The following is a 13,995-nucleotide window of genomic DNA, read 5'->3' as shown; positions in this document are numbered from 1 at the left end:
CTCCTTGGAAGGAAAGTTATGACCAACCTTGATAGCATATTAAAAAGCAGAGACATTACTTTGCCAACCAAGGTCCGTCTAGTCAAGGCTATGATTTTTCCCGAGGTCATGTATGGATGTGAGAGTTGGACTGTGAAGAAAGCTGATTGCCAAAGAATTGATGCTTTTGAACTGTGGTGCTGGAGAAGACTCTTGAGAGTCACTTGTACCACAAGGAGATCCAACCAGTCCATTCTAAAGGAGATCAATCCTGGGTGTTCATTGGAAGGACTGATGCTAAAGCTGAAACTGCAATACTTTGGCCACCTCATGCGACCAGTTGACTCACTGGTAAAGAGTCTGATGTTAGGAGGGATTGGGGGTGGGAGGAGACGGGGACGACAGAGAATGAGATGGCTGGATGGCATCACCAGCTCGATGGACATGAGTTTGAGTGAACTCTGGGAGTTGGTGATGGACAGGGAGGCCTGGCGTGCTGTAATTCATGGGGTCGCAAAGAGTCGGACACGACTGAGTGACTGGACTGAACTGAACTGATTCTGGACTCCTGTTTCCTATTCTAACTACCTAACAAATCTATCAGTACTTCTTTCCTTTCTGTGATTGAATTATATTCCATGTAGGATGAAATTGCTTCTGTCACGAGATCCCCAGAGTCTGGCCAAACTTCACAGGTGAGGACACAGTTGCAGTAAGACTGCCCTAACTTCAGATGCTTCTTCTGCAGCTTCCATACTTTGATAGAATGACTTACAGAACTCAGCTGTGCTGTGCTCAGTCACTTTTTAAGTAGACATTGGATAAGGCCTGGAAAGGTTCTGAGTGAAGGATATCCTGTTTCTATGCAGTGAGGATGTGCCTTCCTAGTACATCAGTATGTTCACCAACCAGGAAGCTCCCTGAGCCTCATTTTCCAGCATTTTTCAATGAGTCATGATTAATTAAATCATCAACTATATGACTGAATCCAACTCCAGCCCTTTCATCTGCAATTTATTTATTTATTTTTTAATTTTGGTTGCTCTCATGGCCTGCGAGATCTTAGTTCCTTCGCTAGGGATCTAACCTGCACACCCTGCAGTGGAAGCTCAGAGTTTTAATCACTGAACTGCCAGGGAAAGTCCCTGAATAGTTTTTGTTTTCTTTTTTCTGGTGAGCAACCTCCTCCATCCTGAAGTTATCTAGAGACCCTGCCGAAAGTTATCTCATTAGCATATCAGAGAGATTCCTATTGCTTAGGTAATTACAAAGGTTTACCTTTGTACCCTTAACTGGAGACGAAGACCAGATATGTTCTACATTATATCACAAACCTCTCTGGTTTTTCACCAAGGATCTGTTATAGCCAAAAGAATCATACCTGTCTGACCATCTAAATTCCATGTTCAGTTTCTTCAGTTCAGTTCAGTTGCTCAGTCATGTCCAGCTCTTTGTGATCCCATGGACTACAGCACACCAGGTCTCCCTGTCCATCACCAACTCCCAGAGTTCACTCAAACTCATGTCCATCGAGTCGGTGATGCCATCCAGCCATCTCATTCTCTGTCTTCCCCTTCTCCTCCCGCCTCAACCTTTCCCAGCTTCAGGGTCTTTTCCAGTGAGTCAGCTCTTCACATCAGGTGGCCAAAGTATTGGAGTATTCGGTGTACATAAAACAGGTGGAGCAATAGTAACAAGATGAATGTGCCTAATCTTTGGAGGAATCAGTTTGGGGTAGGCATAGGAGGCTTGTATTTTCCCATACATTTGCCTATCAATACTGATATTGTATGCTTGCCAACAATGCCTGTTATTATATCTCATTGTGTAGCTGTTATGTGGGCTTCCCTGGTAGCTCAGTCAGTGAAGAATCCGCCTGCAATGCAGGAGACCGTGTGCAGCACTGGAGACCCAGATTCAATCCCTGCGTCTGGAAGGTCCCGTTGAGAAGAAAATGGCAACCCACTCCAGTATGCTTGGCTGGGAAATCCCATGGACAGAGGAATCTTGTGGGCTGCAGTCTATGGGATCGCAAGAGTCGGACATGACTTAGGGACTAAACCACCACCAGCCGTTATGTGAAAATAAGGAGTAATTAGTTCAGCCTGTCATTATATTTTACTACCAAAATGTCACCCACAGCGGGATCAACCAGATTTACTGTCTTCTCCTCAATCTTGGCAGGTTCCAAAAGCAAAAGTGGTCTCAGGATTAGATGGCTTCACCCTCCGACATCTGGTATAACTGAACTAAAGGACAGGTCATCATTTTCTTTGAACCTCTTTTAAAGTGTTAGTGTAATATTGAAGTTACTTCATTCCTTCACTCCTTCACTCTCAACCACTGTTCCTCCTTCTAAAGTCGTATGAATTTCAACAGATGCTGAATAGTCAGAACAATCTTATAAAAGAAGAACCAAGTTGGAGGACTCATACTTCCTGATTTCAAAACTTACTGTGAAGCAAGAGTAATGGAACAGTCCGCTGTGGTACTGGCATAAAAGCAGAGATTAGTCAAAGAGCAGTAAGGGTCCAGAAATAAACCCATGTTTCTATGGACAGCTAATTTGACAATGACGTCAAGAACATTCAGTGAGGAAATGATCTTGCCTGACCTCTGCTTGCAGCAGCCTGAGATGGGGCTTCAGTTCCCTGACCAGAGATCGAGGTCAGATCTAGGCAGTCAGGGTACCATATCCTAGCCACTAGACCGGTGGTCAGTGACAAAACCCTGACTTTTTGACTTTGCAGAAAATCCCACAAAGATGGAAAGTAGTGAAACAAGACAAAAAAGAGTATAGCACATGTGGATAGACCCATGGGTGGGCTCAGAGAGTCGCACCCTCATCGTGGTTTGAATCACTTTTATGGGGCATTTCTTCCAAGTTTTCTTTGGCCAATCACTTTGATATGCCTGGTTCTGAGCCCGTATTTGGTATATCTCAGGGTCCTCCTATGTGGGTATGTGCATCTCTTAGCCAAGTTGGATTCTAGTGAAGAGGCCTATGGGTGATTGCCTCACTTACTATGAGGTGACATCCCCATCTTTTTTGACCTCCAAGGAGCCTTTCTGCACATATGTAGGCAGGGAGGTTTCCTTAGCTTCAAGAATATATGGTGTTTTATCACTTATCTGGGCAGAGCCCAGCCTCTTCCATCATCCTGCTTTATGGAGTTTCTGTCCACAGAGGAGAAACTGTTCAGCCTGGTGCCATCTATCTCCTACTTTAGAAGGATTAATCTTTTATTAAATGGCACTGGTACACCTGAATATCCAGATACAGATGAATGCAATGGGACCCATACTTCAGACCATACACAAAAACTAACTCAGACTGATCAATTTCCTAAGTTTAAGAGTTAAAACTATAAAACTCATAGAAGAAAGTAGAGAAGTTAATCCTCATGATATAATCTGGCAGTGAATTCTTAAATATGATACCAAAATCAATCACAACAAAAGAAAACATGATGAACTGAATTTCATCAAAGTTAAAAATTTTTGTACATCAAAATATGGAAAACAACCAACAAAATGGGAGAAAATATTTGTAAATTATATGTCTGACAGTGATCTAGTATCCAAGATATAGATAGAAGTTCTTTCAGTTCAGTGACCCCAACTCAGCAATAAAAAGACAAACTGCTGCTGCTCCTCCTGCTGCTGCTGCTGCTGCTGCTGCTGCTGCTAAGTCACTTCAGTCGTGTCCGACTCTGTGTGACCCCATAGACGGAAGCCCACCAGGCTCCCCCGTCCCTGGGATTCTCCAGGCAAGAACACTGGAGTGGGTTGCCATTTCCTTCTCCAATGTGTGAAAGTGGAAAGTGAAAAGTGAAAGTGAAGTTGCTCAGTCGTGTCCGACCCTTAGCGACCCCACGGACTGCAGCCTACCAGGCTCCTCCATCCATGGGATTTTCTAGGCAATAGTACTGGAGTGGCTTGCCATTGCCTTCTCCGAAAAAGACAAACTACTCAAGAAAAAAATGAGGAAGAGATTTGGATAGTTATCTCTCCAAAGAAGATATATGCAGTAAAAGATGCTCAACATCATTATACACCAGTGAAATGCAAAAAGATAAACAAAATTAAAACTAGGCAAAAAATTTTAATAGATATTTATTCAAAGAAGCTCAACAAGCATGTGAAAAGATGCTCAAAATCCTTGGTCATTAAAGAAATGCAAATTAAAAACATAATAAGGTACTACTTCATACTCACTAGTATGGCTCTAATAAAAAGAAAAAAAAAAGATGGTCTCTGATTTCAGCACAAATATAAGCTTTCAGGGCATTTATTGCTTTAAATGCATAATACAACTTGCTGCCAGACCAGATGCATAGAAAAACAAAACCACCTCCTTTATATAGCCATTGAAACAAAGTCTACTGTTTTAACAAGTCTTTATTGTATTTTGCACTGATTGACACCCATCTGCTTATTTAAAAAATGACATACTTTTGGTAGTAATGGCTAAGCACAAGTAGGTATTTATAGCTTGATGTTTGTGTGTTCTAATCCCCAGTGTTCTTTGATTCCAGGTCTTGTTGACTTAAAAAAAATGCACAAGAAAGTTGCAAGCTAAGTTTTATTTGAGGAAAATGAGGACTGCAACCCAGGATACAGCACCTCAGATAGCTCTGAGAAACTGCTCTAGAGAGGAAGGGGAGAAGGTCAGCATCTATGTGATTTTGGTGAAGGGAGTCAAGCACATATTTTTCCAGAAGGTTTCTGCTAGTCAAAAGGAACAGTTATCACCATGAAGGATTTTGGTGCTTTTTCTAAATATAAGAAGATACAAGGATTAGGCTCATAAAATCAGCCCCTTACAATATCCAACTATCTGAAGACCTGTCCTGCAAGTTTTTCCCTGAGCGTAGAGTGTCTCATTTCTCCTCTCCACCCTGAACTCCTTTCGGGAGATGTTGAAAACCAGCCACAGGAGCAGCACATGATTTAATCCTTGTAGAGGCAGATGGCAAGTGCCAATTTGTAGTTGACAGGGCCTCCTCATGGTCACAAACTCAGCCATACTTTGGGAGGTATTTCATGACCACTTTGTCCCACAGTGCTGGGAAGACTTCATCCCTAGGTCTGGCGAATATTTCACTGATAGGCCACTCAGTGTGCTGTTATTTGGCTCGGTCTTATCAACAGTAATCAAAGGACTCTGGACCACCTGTCTTCCTAATATGATATGGTCTAGGAAAAATTCCCTTTTGTTGTATCTTCCCATATCTAGAATTACACTATTACAATCATTGATCTCATATAAAACTATGTATTTTTGTCAGAGACTCTGTCACACATTTAGCTATGCAAGAAAAAACAATCTAATCTTGTGAAACAGGCAAAGAATAAATAACATAGCTAGCAGTATTATTAAAATCATAAATGAAAATTAAGCCAGAAACTTGCATTAGATGCAGCCCAGTATATCCTCAGGTCATCTGACTTAGTCTATTCTGTACCAATCTTTATCTTTCAGGGAAATTATAAATTGGCACTGTCCATAAGCCTCCCCATCCAGTTTCTTAGTGTTGCTAGGCTGGCTATTAGAATGATTTAATTGTTCCCAAGATAAAAGTGTTAGTCGTTCAGGCATGTCCGACTTTTTGCAACCCCATGGATTTGTAGCCTACTAGGCTCCTCTGTCCATGGAATTCTGACAAGAATACTGGAGTGGGTAGCCATTCCCTTCTCCAGGGGTTCTTCCCAACCCATGCATTGAACAAGGATCTCCTGCATTGCAGGCAGATTCTTTACTGTCTGAACCACAAGGGAAGCCCAATTGTGAGTGACCTCTTGCAACTGTGGGGACCTTAAAACTTGTTTGACCACAGCCTAGTATTAAACACATAAATCCATCCCATAATTGTGGGAAGTTTTATTCCTTCATTGAGTTTTTGCTTATTGCTCTGATTAAGCTTAACTTCAGAGGAAAATTCAAATTTATGGTGAAGGTCACAGCAGGTATTATTTATTGGCCAGGTGAGAGGATCCCACCTAGTAATATCAAGAGTAGTCTGACAGGACTGAACTTTCTTTCTTCTAAAGTAAATCTTCAAGGGCGGACAGGGGAGGGGGCGCCGGCGGCGGCCGAGGAGGTGTCCTTATTTCCGCAGTCTGGACGGTGTGTGGCGGCGCGGGTGGCCACGAGAGAAGTAGGCGTAATGGTTATGAAAGCTTCTGTAGAAGATGATGATCCAGGATGGGAGCATGGTATACCAGAAAAGATGGAAAAAAGCAATACAAACTGGGTGGACATAACCCAAGATTTTGAAGAAGCTTGTCGAGAATTAAAGTTGGGAGAACTGCTTCATGATAAGCTATTTGGTCTTTTTGAAGCCATGTCTGCCATTGAAATGATGGATCCCAAGATGGATGCTGGCATGATTGGAAACCAAGTTAATCGAAAAGTTCTCAATTTTGAACAAGCTATCAAGGATGGCACCATAAAAATTAAAGACCTCACCTTGCCTGAATTGATAGGGATAATGGATACATGCTTTTGCTGTTTGATAACGTGGTTAGAAGGCCATTCCTTGGCACAGACAGTATTTACGTGCCTTTACATTCATAATCCAGATTTTATAGAAGATCCTGCCATGAAAGCTTTTGCTCTGGGTATCTTGAAAATCTGTGACATTGCAAGGGAAAAAGTAAATAAAGCTGCTGTTTTTGAAGAGGAAGATTTTCAGTCAATGACTTATGGATTTAAAATGGCTAACAGTGTGACAGATCTTCGAGTTACAGGCATGCTAAAAGATGTGGAGGATGACATGCAAAGAAGAGTAAAGAGTACTCGAAGTCGACAAGGAGAAGAAAGAGACCCAGAAGTTGAACTAGAACACCAACAATGTTTAGCAGTGTTCAGCAGAGTGAAATTTACCCGAGTGTTACTGACAGTGCTTATAGCCTTTACTAAGAAAGAGACCAGTGCTGTTGCAGAAGCTCAAAAATTGATGGTTCAAGCAGCAGATATTCTTTCTGCCATTCATAATTCATTGCATCATGGTATCCAGGCCCAGAATGATACTACAAAAGGAGATCATCCCATTATGATGGGTTTTGAGCCACTTGTTAACCAGAGACTACTTCCACCCACCTTCCCTCGATACGCAAAAATAATAAAAAGAGAAGAAATGGTCAACTATTTTGCAAGATTGATAGATAGAATAAAAACTGTCTGTGAGGTGGTCAATTTAACAAATTTACATTGTATCCTGGATTTTTTCTGTGAATTTAGTGAACAATCACCTTGTGTTCTTTCGAGATCTCTGTTACAAACCACTTTCCTGGTGGATAACAAAAAGGTCTTTGAAATCCATCTCATGCAAGACATGGTGAAAGATGCTCTTCGGTCTTTTGTCAGTCCTCCGGTGCTCTCCCCAAAGTGCTGCCTATATAATAATCACCAGGCTAAGGACTGTATTGACTCTTTTGTTACTCACTGTGTACGGCCATTCTGTAGTCTTATTCAGATCCATGGACATAACAGGGCTCGGCAGAGAGATAAACTCGGTCATATTCTTGAGGAATTTGCTACCTTGCAGGATGAGGCAGAGAAGGTTGATGCAGCCCTTCATACTATGCTGTTGAAACAGGAGCCCCACAAGCAGCATTTGGCCTGTTTAGGTACCTGGGTCCTTTACCATAACCTTCGAATTATGATACAGTATCTCCTAAGTGGCTTCGAATTGGAGCTCTACAGCATGCACGAGTATTATTACATATATTGGTATCTCTCTGAATTTCTTTATGCCTGGTTGATGTCGACATTAAGTCGTGCCGATGGCTCTCAGATGGCAGAGGAAAGGATAATGGAAGAGCAGCAGAAAGGCCGTAGTAGTAAAAAAACAAAAAAAAAAAGAAGAAAGTTCGCCCATTGAGCCGAGAGATCACTATGAGCCAGGCATATCAGAACATGTGTGCTGGAATGTTTAAAGAACTTTTACTTGGAAGTTTTCAAAGCTATTACAAGAGCCTTAAGAAGAAGAATATGCATGTGGTACAATTTCACTGGGACCATGGTAGCTTTTGACATGGATGGCAAAGTACGAAAACCCAAGTTTGAGCTTGATAGTGAACAAGTTCGATATGAGCACAGATTTGCTCCATTCAGCAGTGTAATGACACCACCACCAGTGCACTATCTGCAGTTCAAGGAAATGTCTGACCTCAATAAATATAGCCCTCCTCCTCAGTCTCCAGAACTGTATGTGGCAGCTAGTAAGCACTTTCAGCAGGCGAAAATGATACTGGAAAATATCCCAAACCCAGACCATGAGGTCAATAGAATTTTAAAGGTTGCCAAACCCAACTTTGTGGTTATGAAGTTATTGGCAGGAAGACACAAAAAGGAATCCAAGGTTCATCCTGAATTTGATTTCTCTGCTCACAAATATTTTCCGGTTGTGAAACTTGTTTGAGAGAAAGACTGAAACGGTGACCAAAAGGGTGGAGTCTGCGTTCAGATTCTGTTCTTAGAGGATCTATCTGTCAGTCTTACCACATAACATGAAGTGAAATGGATTTCTTGGATAACAGCCCATTATAAGGAATACTTTTAATTTGACAGCCTTATATGATGTGAATGAAAACTGCTGTTTTAAAGTGGTTTATTATGTTCCATGATGAAACTAGTCTTATCAAATGCATTGGTGAATGTTATATGGTTTTATTACAGATTTAATCATAAATCATTTTTTATGAATGAGTGAAAATAGTGTTTGTAAAGGTTAATAAATTTGACAAAAAATGCACTATTGGAGATGAAAAAAAAAATAAAGTAAATCTTCTCACAACTAGAGATCCCGCATGCCCCAAGGAAGATCATATATCCCATGTGTCACAACTAAGACCTGGTTCAGCCAAATAAATAATTTTTTAAAAATTTAAAAATAAGGTAAATTTCCTAAGGGTCATCCAGTGAGAGCCTTGGAGTGGAGAAATCCACTAAAGTAACCTGGAAGTACTAGACACAGGTTATAGGCCATAAACGCAACAACTGGATTGATTTTTTTAAAAACTAGCATAGGATCGTGCCCATGATAGAAAAACATTTGATTTATATGCAAAGGTCCAAGAAGTCAAGGAAACATCAATGATCATATGAATCAGGTCTAGCGTCTTGGGTAAGCTCTCTACTTCTGATGTTGTCTTCTTCTTGTCCTGATGTAGGTGCAGTTTCCTCTGTTTGCGTGTCATTTCAAGGTGACTTTGAGGTCAGCAACCCTCTCTGTAGGTAAGTCTAATGTAGGGGTCTTTGGAAGTAGGAATTAACCCAAGAGTCTGTTTCTCTCAGTTTCACTATGCATGAGTAGTTAAGAGTACCTGGGGCATCCCTGGTTGTTCAGTGGTTACGAATCTGCCTTGCAATGCAGGGGACACACATTTGATCTCTGGTTTGGGAAGATCCCACATGCTGCAAAGTAACTCTGTCTACCACAACTACTGAGTCCACGTGCTGCAACTACTGAACCCGTGGTCTTTAACTGGAGAGTAGACACTGCTCACCACAGCTCGAGAAAACCCACACGCAGTAATGATGATCCAGCACAGCCAAAATAAGTACAAGAGTACCTGATAAAAGTCCCGGCAATCTGTTTGCTTTAATTCAGCAGTTTCTACACACTAACAATGAACAGTCTGAAAAGGAAATTAAGAAAAACAATTCCATTTAAATTAGCATCAAAAAATAAAATACTTGGAAATTAAAGAGATAAAAGACATGTACAGTGAAAACTACAAAAATTGCTGAAAGAATGAAAAAAGATACAAGTGGATGGAAAATCATCCCGTATTCATGGATTATATCAACACTCTCCAAAGCAATTTACAGATTTAATTAAATTCTTATCAAAACCTAATGGCTTTTTTTTATTTGCAGAAATAGAAAAATCCATCCTAAGATTCATATGGATTCTCAAGGGACCCCAAGAAGCCAAAGCAATCTTGAAAAGAAGAATAAAATTAGAGACCTCACACGTCCTGATTTCATACCTTATTACAGAGGTAACCAAACAGCATGGTACTGGCATGGAGACAGATATATTGACCAGTAGTATTGGAAAGAGCCCTGGAGAAGGGAATGGCAACCCACTCCAATATTCTTGCCTGAGAAATCCCATGGACAGAGGAGCCTGACAGGTTACAGTCCATGGGGTTGCAAAAGACATGACTTAATGACTAAACCACACCACCACCACTGGATAGAGAGCCCAGGTATAAAACCTGACATACATGGTCAAATGATTTTCAACAAGGGTGCCAAGACCATTCAATGTCTTTTCAAAAAATGGTATTGGGAAAACTATCGACATGCAAAAGTGTTGGGAGGCAGATATATTGAATAATATCCATCGAACTGAGAAAGAACTTTGAGATGAAAAAACTAAGCAAGCAACTCCATAAAGTATAGTTTGATGTTTATTGTAGGTACTGACATACAGCCATGTTACTTACAAAATGCGGGTGTTGTGAATTTACATACAGCCAAGATCCAGAGGCACTCACAGATGCACTCTGCGACAAGGATCAGTTCAGTTCAGTTCAGTCGCTCAGTCATGTTCGACTCTTTGCGACCCCATGAATCATAGCACGCCAGGCTTCCCTGTCCATCACCAACTCCCGGAGTTCACTCAAACTCATGTCCATTGAGTTGGTGATGCCATCCAGCCATCTCATTCTCTGCTGTCCCCGTCTCCTCCTGCCCCCAATCCCTCCCAGCATCAGACTCTTCTCCAGTGAGTCAACTCGTCACATGAGGTGGGATTTAAAGGGGTCAAATCAGAATTTGACTACCAAGTAAGCTGCACATCTGCATCCAAGGGAACCTGGGCTTTTTCCTCCCTGAGGGTCCCATGACAGTTAACCATCTGTGTCAGCAAAAGGCATCCTTCCAGTTTTCTTTTTTTTCTTCCAGTTTTCATATCAGATGAAAGCAAGAGTAAAAGCTGTTAGGTAAGTTATCTGGCTTGGGTACACTCTTTGTGAGTAGAATAAAGCTCAGTTGTGCAGAGAGGGGAGGGGGCAGGACTGTGGGCCTAAGATAAAATTGACAGAATGGAGCCAGTGAGGTTTGGGTACACAGATTGGCAGTTTATTTAGCTGTCCCTGTGATTCTTGGAGTCTGTAGTCTGATGACCTGTGTAACTCTCCCATCAATGTAATAATGTGCATTCTCAGTTCCTATCTGTGTGGTTCTGGACACTGGAGAGAGGCAGGCAGGAGAAGAGCTATGCTTACATGCCTCTCCCCACTCCTCTTCAGGTCCCCGTTGAGGCATATCTAGATCCCTTATGGATGTGACTGCCTCCTTGATGTGGTGAAGAAGGAACCCTTAGAAGGAACAGTCCCTCTTGGTTGATGTCCTGGGTCTCTGAGATAATGTGGTTCAGGGGACATACTGTTAATTGCTGTGTGCAGGGGTCCAAAGAAGCTGTGAAGGGTCTAAGATGTTATGCTATTTGCAAATCAAAGAACAATCATACATTTGTATATTAACATAATTGCAAAATCTCTGGTTCAGAAAAGGTTAAATTACAGCATCCTGCATCAGTTCCCCATTCTCAAGCTCCCCCGTTATTACCTGACAGAGTGAAAATCAGTGTACCTTTGTGGGCAGAGGGGCTACACACTATAGGTGAGCAACCCTGAAATTATAAACCTCAGAGCTTAGATAGAATGAGTGGCATAGCTGTCTGTCCTCTCTGGGGGTTGGAGGAAAAAAAAGAGTAAGAATAAGCAAATGGCTCTGGGTTTTATTACCTTGGAGAGGGAGCAGCTGGCTCTTGGAAAATGCACCAGAAGGGAAACATTCAATATCCTTCCAGGCATGTTTACCATTCAAACATCCTTTAACACATGTTCTAGTAATCTGTTCAGAAAACCCCTAATCGCAGGGAAACCCTTGGTTCTCCCACGCAGCCCTGGACACACAACTTTTCCTTACCCCTTCTGCCCCCGTAGTTCTTTTCTATGGTAGGGCGGATCTGGTTTCTAGCAAGTTATGATGAAGAAAGTTTAAGTATAATGGATTCCCTGCCCGGCAGTGTGCCCAGTAAACATCTGCTGAGTGAATGACACGGATCTGCTATTTAAGATTTTAATAAGGATGGGGCAGAAAGCTGGTTGGTTGGGATGTCCTGACGAGGGTCTCCCGCAGCCAGGGCAATCTGAACCAATTCATTCCTCTCCTCTCTCTTCCCCCGGCCTTACGCGAAGCCTCGGGCTCCTTGAAGCAGCGCCAGGGTTCCTGACACCCCCATGGTCAAGACCGAACGCGCACAGGCTGGGACCACGCCGGAGATCGTCGGGTTGTTTTGTTGCTGGAGGGCTCCAGGGTCCAGAAAGGGATTTCCGTCCAGAGTCAGGTCATTTACCTCGGGCAGCTCGTCTCGCCGCGGCTCCCTGCTTAGCTTGTTGCAGCTGAGATCAAGCACGCTGAGCTTGGGCGGCAGTCCTTTAGGCACTTGCTCCAGCCCAGCGAACGACAAATTGAGAGAGCTTAGCGCACTGGGCCAGACACAACGGGTAGCGCCCGGGGCGGTGGCGCGCAGCGAGTTGTGGCTGAGGTCCAGGCTTTGGGGTTGCACTCTCGCTGCCGCCAGCGCCGCGCACACGCCGCTCGGCGTCTCCAGCCCCGCGTTGCGTAGCGCTAGATGTTGGAGGGCCGGGAACTTGTGCGGACAGAGAGCCGCCATCAGCCCGCTGTCGCCGAGACCGGGATTGTCAGACAGGTCTAGAGTGGTGAGCGCCTCGAAGGTGGAGAGCCCTGCGCACGGAAAGGCAAACGAGTGTGCTTGGGCAATGTTCAGCACCTTGAGCCCAGGCTTGAGCCACTGCTGCAGTTCGCCGAGCCAGGCACCTCCTGTTGCCCACGATACGTTACGGAGACTGAGGGTGGTGAGCGCAGGCCCAGTGGCTTCCAGAGGCGTCGGGGGCGTCGGGCCGGTTACCTCCAGGTCCTCAAGCGTCAGTTCCTTGAGACGAGAGTACCCGAGCGCGCGCAGAACGGCGACCAGAAGCTGAGCAGGAACCTGTGCAGCGCCCACCTTGAGTCGCCGAACGCGCAGAGCCTTGATTGTGTCAGCATACTGCTTCGGGTCGGTGCCGGCTCCCTTGAGAAACTGTTCCAAGGTGCGGCCGCCGCCACGGATCTCCACCTCGACAGCAACCATACACTGAAGGGCGCTAGACCAGTCTGGCTTCGGATCCGTGAAGTTGCAGACACAGCGGAAATCATCGTCGTCCAGCTCGCAGGGCTCTGTTGTGTCCGCAGACACACGCAGCAGTGTCGGCAGCAGCAGCAGCAGCAGCAGGCAGGGCACGGACGCCTGGGAAGACAGCGGAGGCCAGGACGGCCCGAGCTGGTTCCTAAGGTTCCCCGAATAGCCCGCGCTTCGGCCCCAAGAGCACACTCTCACCATAGTCGGTAGAGCCTCAGAGCCTCTGCCTCTCTCTCTGGCTGTCGGCTGGACTGTGGCTTCTTTCCTTTACAGTGGCTCACGCCGGCTTCCAGGCTCCACAAACCTATCTGTCTTTACTCTGTGGCAGCCTCTGAGAGTTTATGTAACCCTGCGATGTCGCTCTGCTCCCCCTTTCTTCTCCCCACCTTTCTTCCTCCCAGCCACCCCATTCGCTACTCTTCCTGGAAATTTCGCAATGAAGGATGTTGCCAGGAGAGGGGCTATAACAGGAAGGATCTTGCAAGGCCTCTATTCCTCTGACCCAGGCAGTGCCCGGATGACTCAGATGCCCCCAGGCTTGTCTGGGTTGGAGAATGGGAGATTCCCAGTTCCTCAGGCCAGGATTCTCAATGTCCCCAGCCCCTATCCCAGTGATTCAGCCTGGGTACTTTCCATAACTTTTCCCTAGTCTTGGTGGTTGTTATTAACTCCGTGTCACCCAAGTTCAACTCCCTGAATATCCTCAGATATTTAACTGAATATTTTGTGGACGAGACTGCAAACTTCATTTATTGACTCCAAGGGCTAGTTCGAGAGAAGGAAGTTG

At 44.1% G+C, this 13,995-nt stretch overlaps 2 protein-coding genes across 3 annotated transcripts; one reads left to right on the top strand and one right to left on the bottom strand.

Moving 5' to 3' along the window:
• The first annotated feature begins 4,853 nt into the window (after window positions 1–4,853).
• Window positions 4,854–8,741, top strand: LOC129559362 (N-alpha-acetyltransferase 35, NatC auxiliary subunit-like). Its single transcript, XM_055431014.2, is given in 3 exon segments — window positions 4,854–7,838; window positions 7,841–7,923; window positions 8,003–8,741. Coding segments are annotated over 3 exon segments (2,397 nt in total). The 5' UTR covers window positions 4,854–5,930; the 3' UTR covers window positions 8,409–8,741.
• Window positions 8,742–10,389: 1,648 nt separating this feature from the next.
• CD14 (CD14 molecule) lies at window positions 10,390–13,622 on the bottom strand. Of its 2 annotated transcripts, XM_055431003.2 has the most exons (2): window positions 13,407–13,622; window positions 10,390–13,316 (listed from the first exon to the last, which is right to left on the bottom strand). In XM_055431003.2, exons 1-2 carry the CDS (start codon window positions 13,407–13,409, stop codon window positions 12,195–12,197), a joined length of 1,125 nt encoding a protein of 374 aa, XP_055286978.1. In that variant the 5' UTR covers window positions 13,410–13,622; the 3' UTR covers window positions 10,390–12,194. The 2 variants fall into 2 exon arrangements, with proteins under 2 accessions (XP_055286978.1, XP_055286977.2); XM_055431002.2 differs by having other exon boundaries at window positions 10,390–13,621.
• Between the last annotated feature and the right edge of the window lie 373 nt (window positions 13,623–13,995).

The sequence above is a fragment of the Moschus berezovskii genome, chromosome 8 (assembly GCF_049115385.1).
Source record: "Moschus berezovskii isolate FMDL1 chromosome 8, NW_MosBer_1.0, whole genome shotgun sequence".
Taxonomy (NCBI): domain Eukaryota; kingdom Metazoa; phylum Chordata; class Mammalia; order Artiodactyla; family Moschidae; genus Moschus; species Moschus berezovskii.
The sequence above is the reverse complement of the archived record's forward strand: the minus strand, read 5'-3'. Positions and strand labels throughout refer to the sequence as shown.

Bases quoted from the DNA above. Each gene is read 5' to 3' on its own strand.
- CD14 (XM_055431002.2), bottom strand. From the start codon at position 13,409: ATGGTGAGAGTGTGCTCTTGGGGCCGAAGCGCGGGCTATTCGGGGAAC.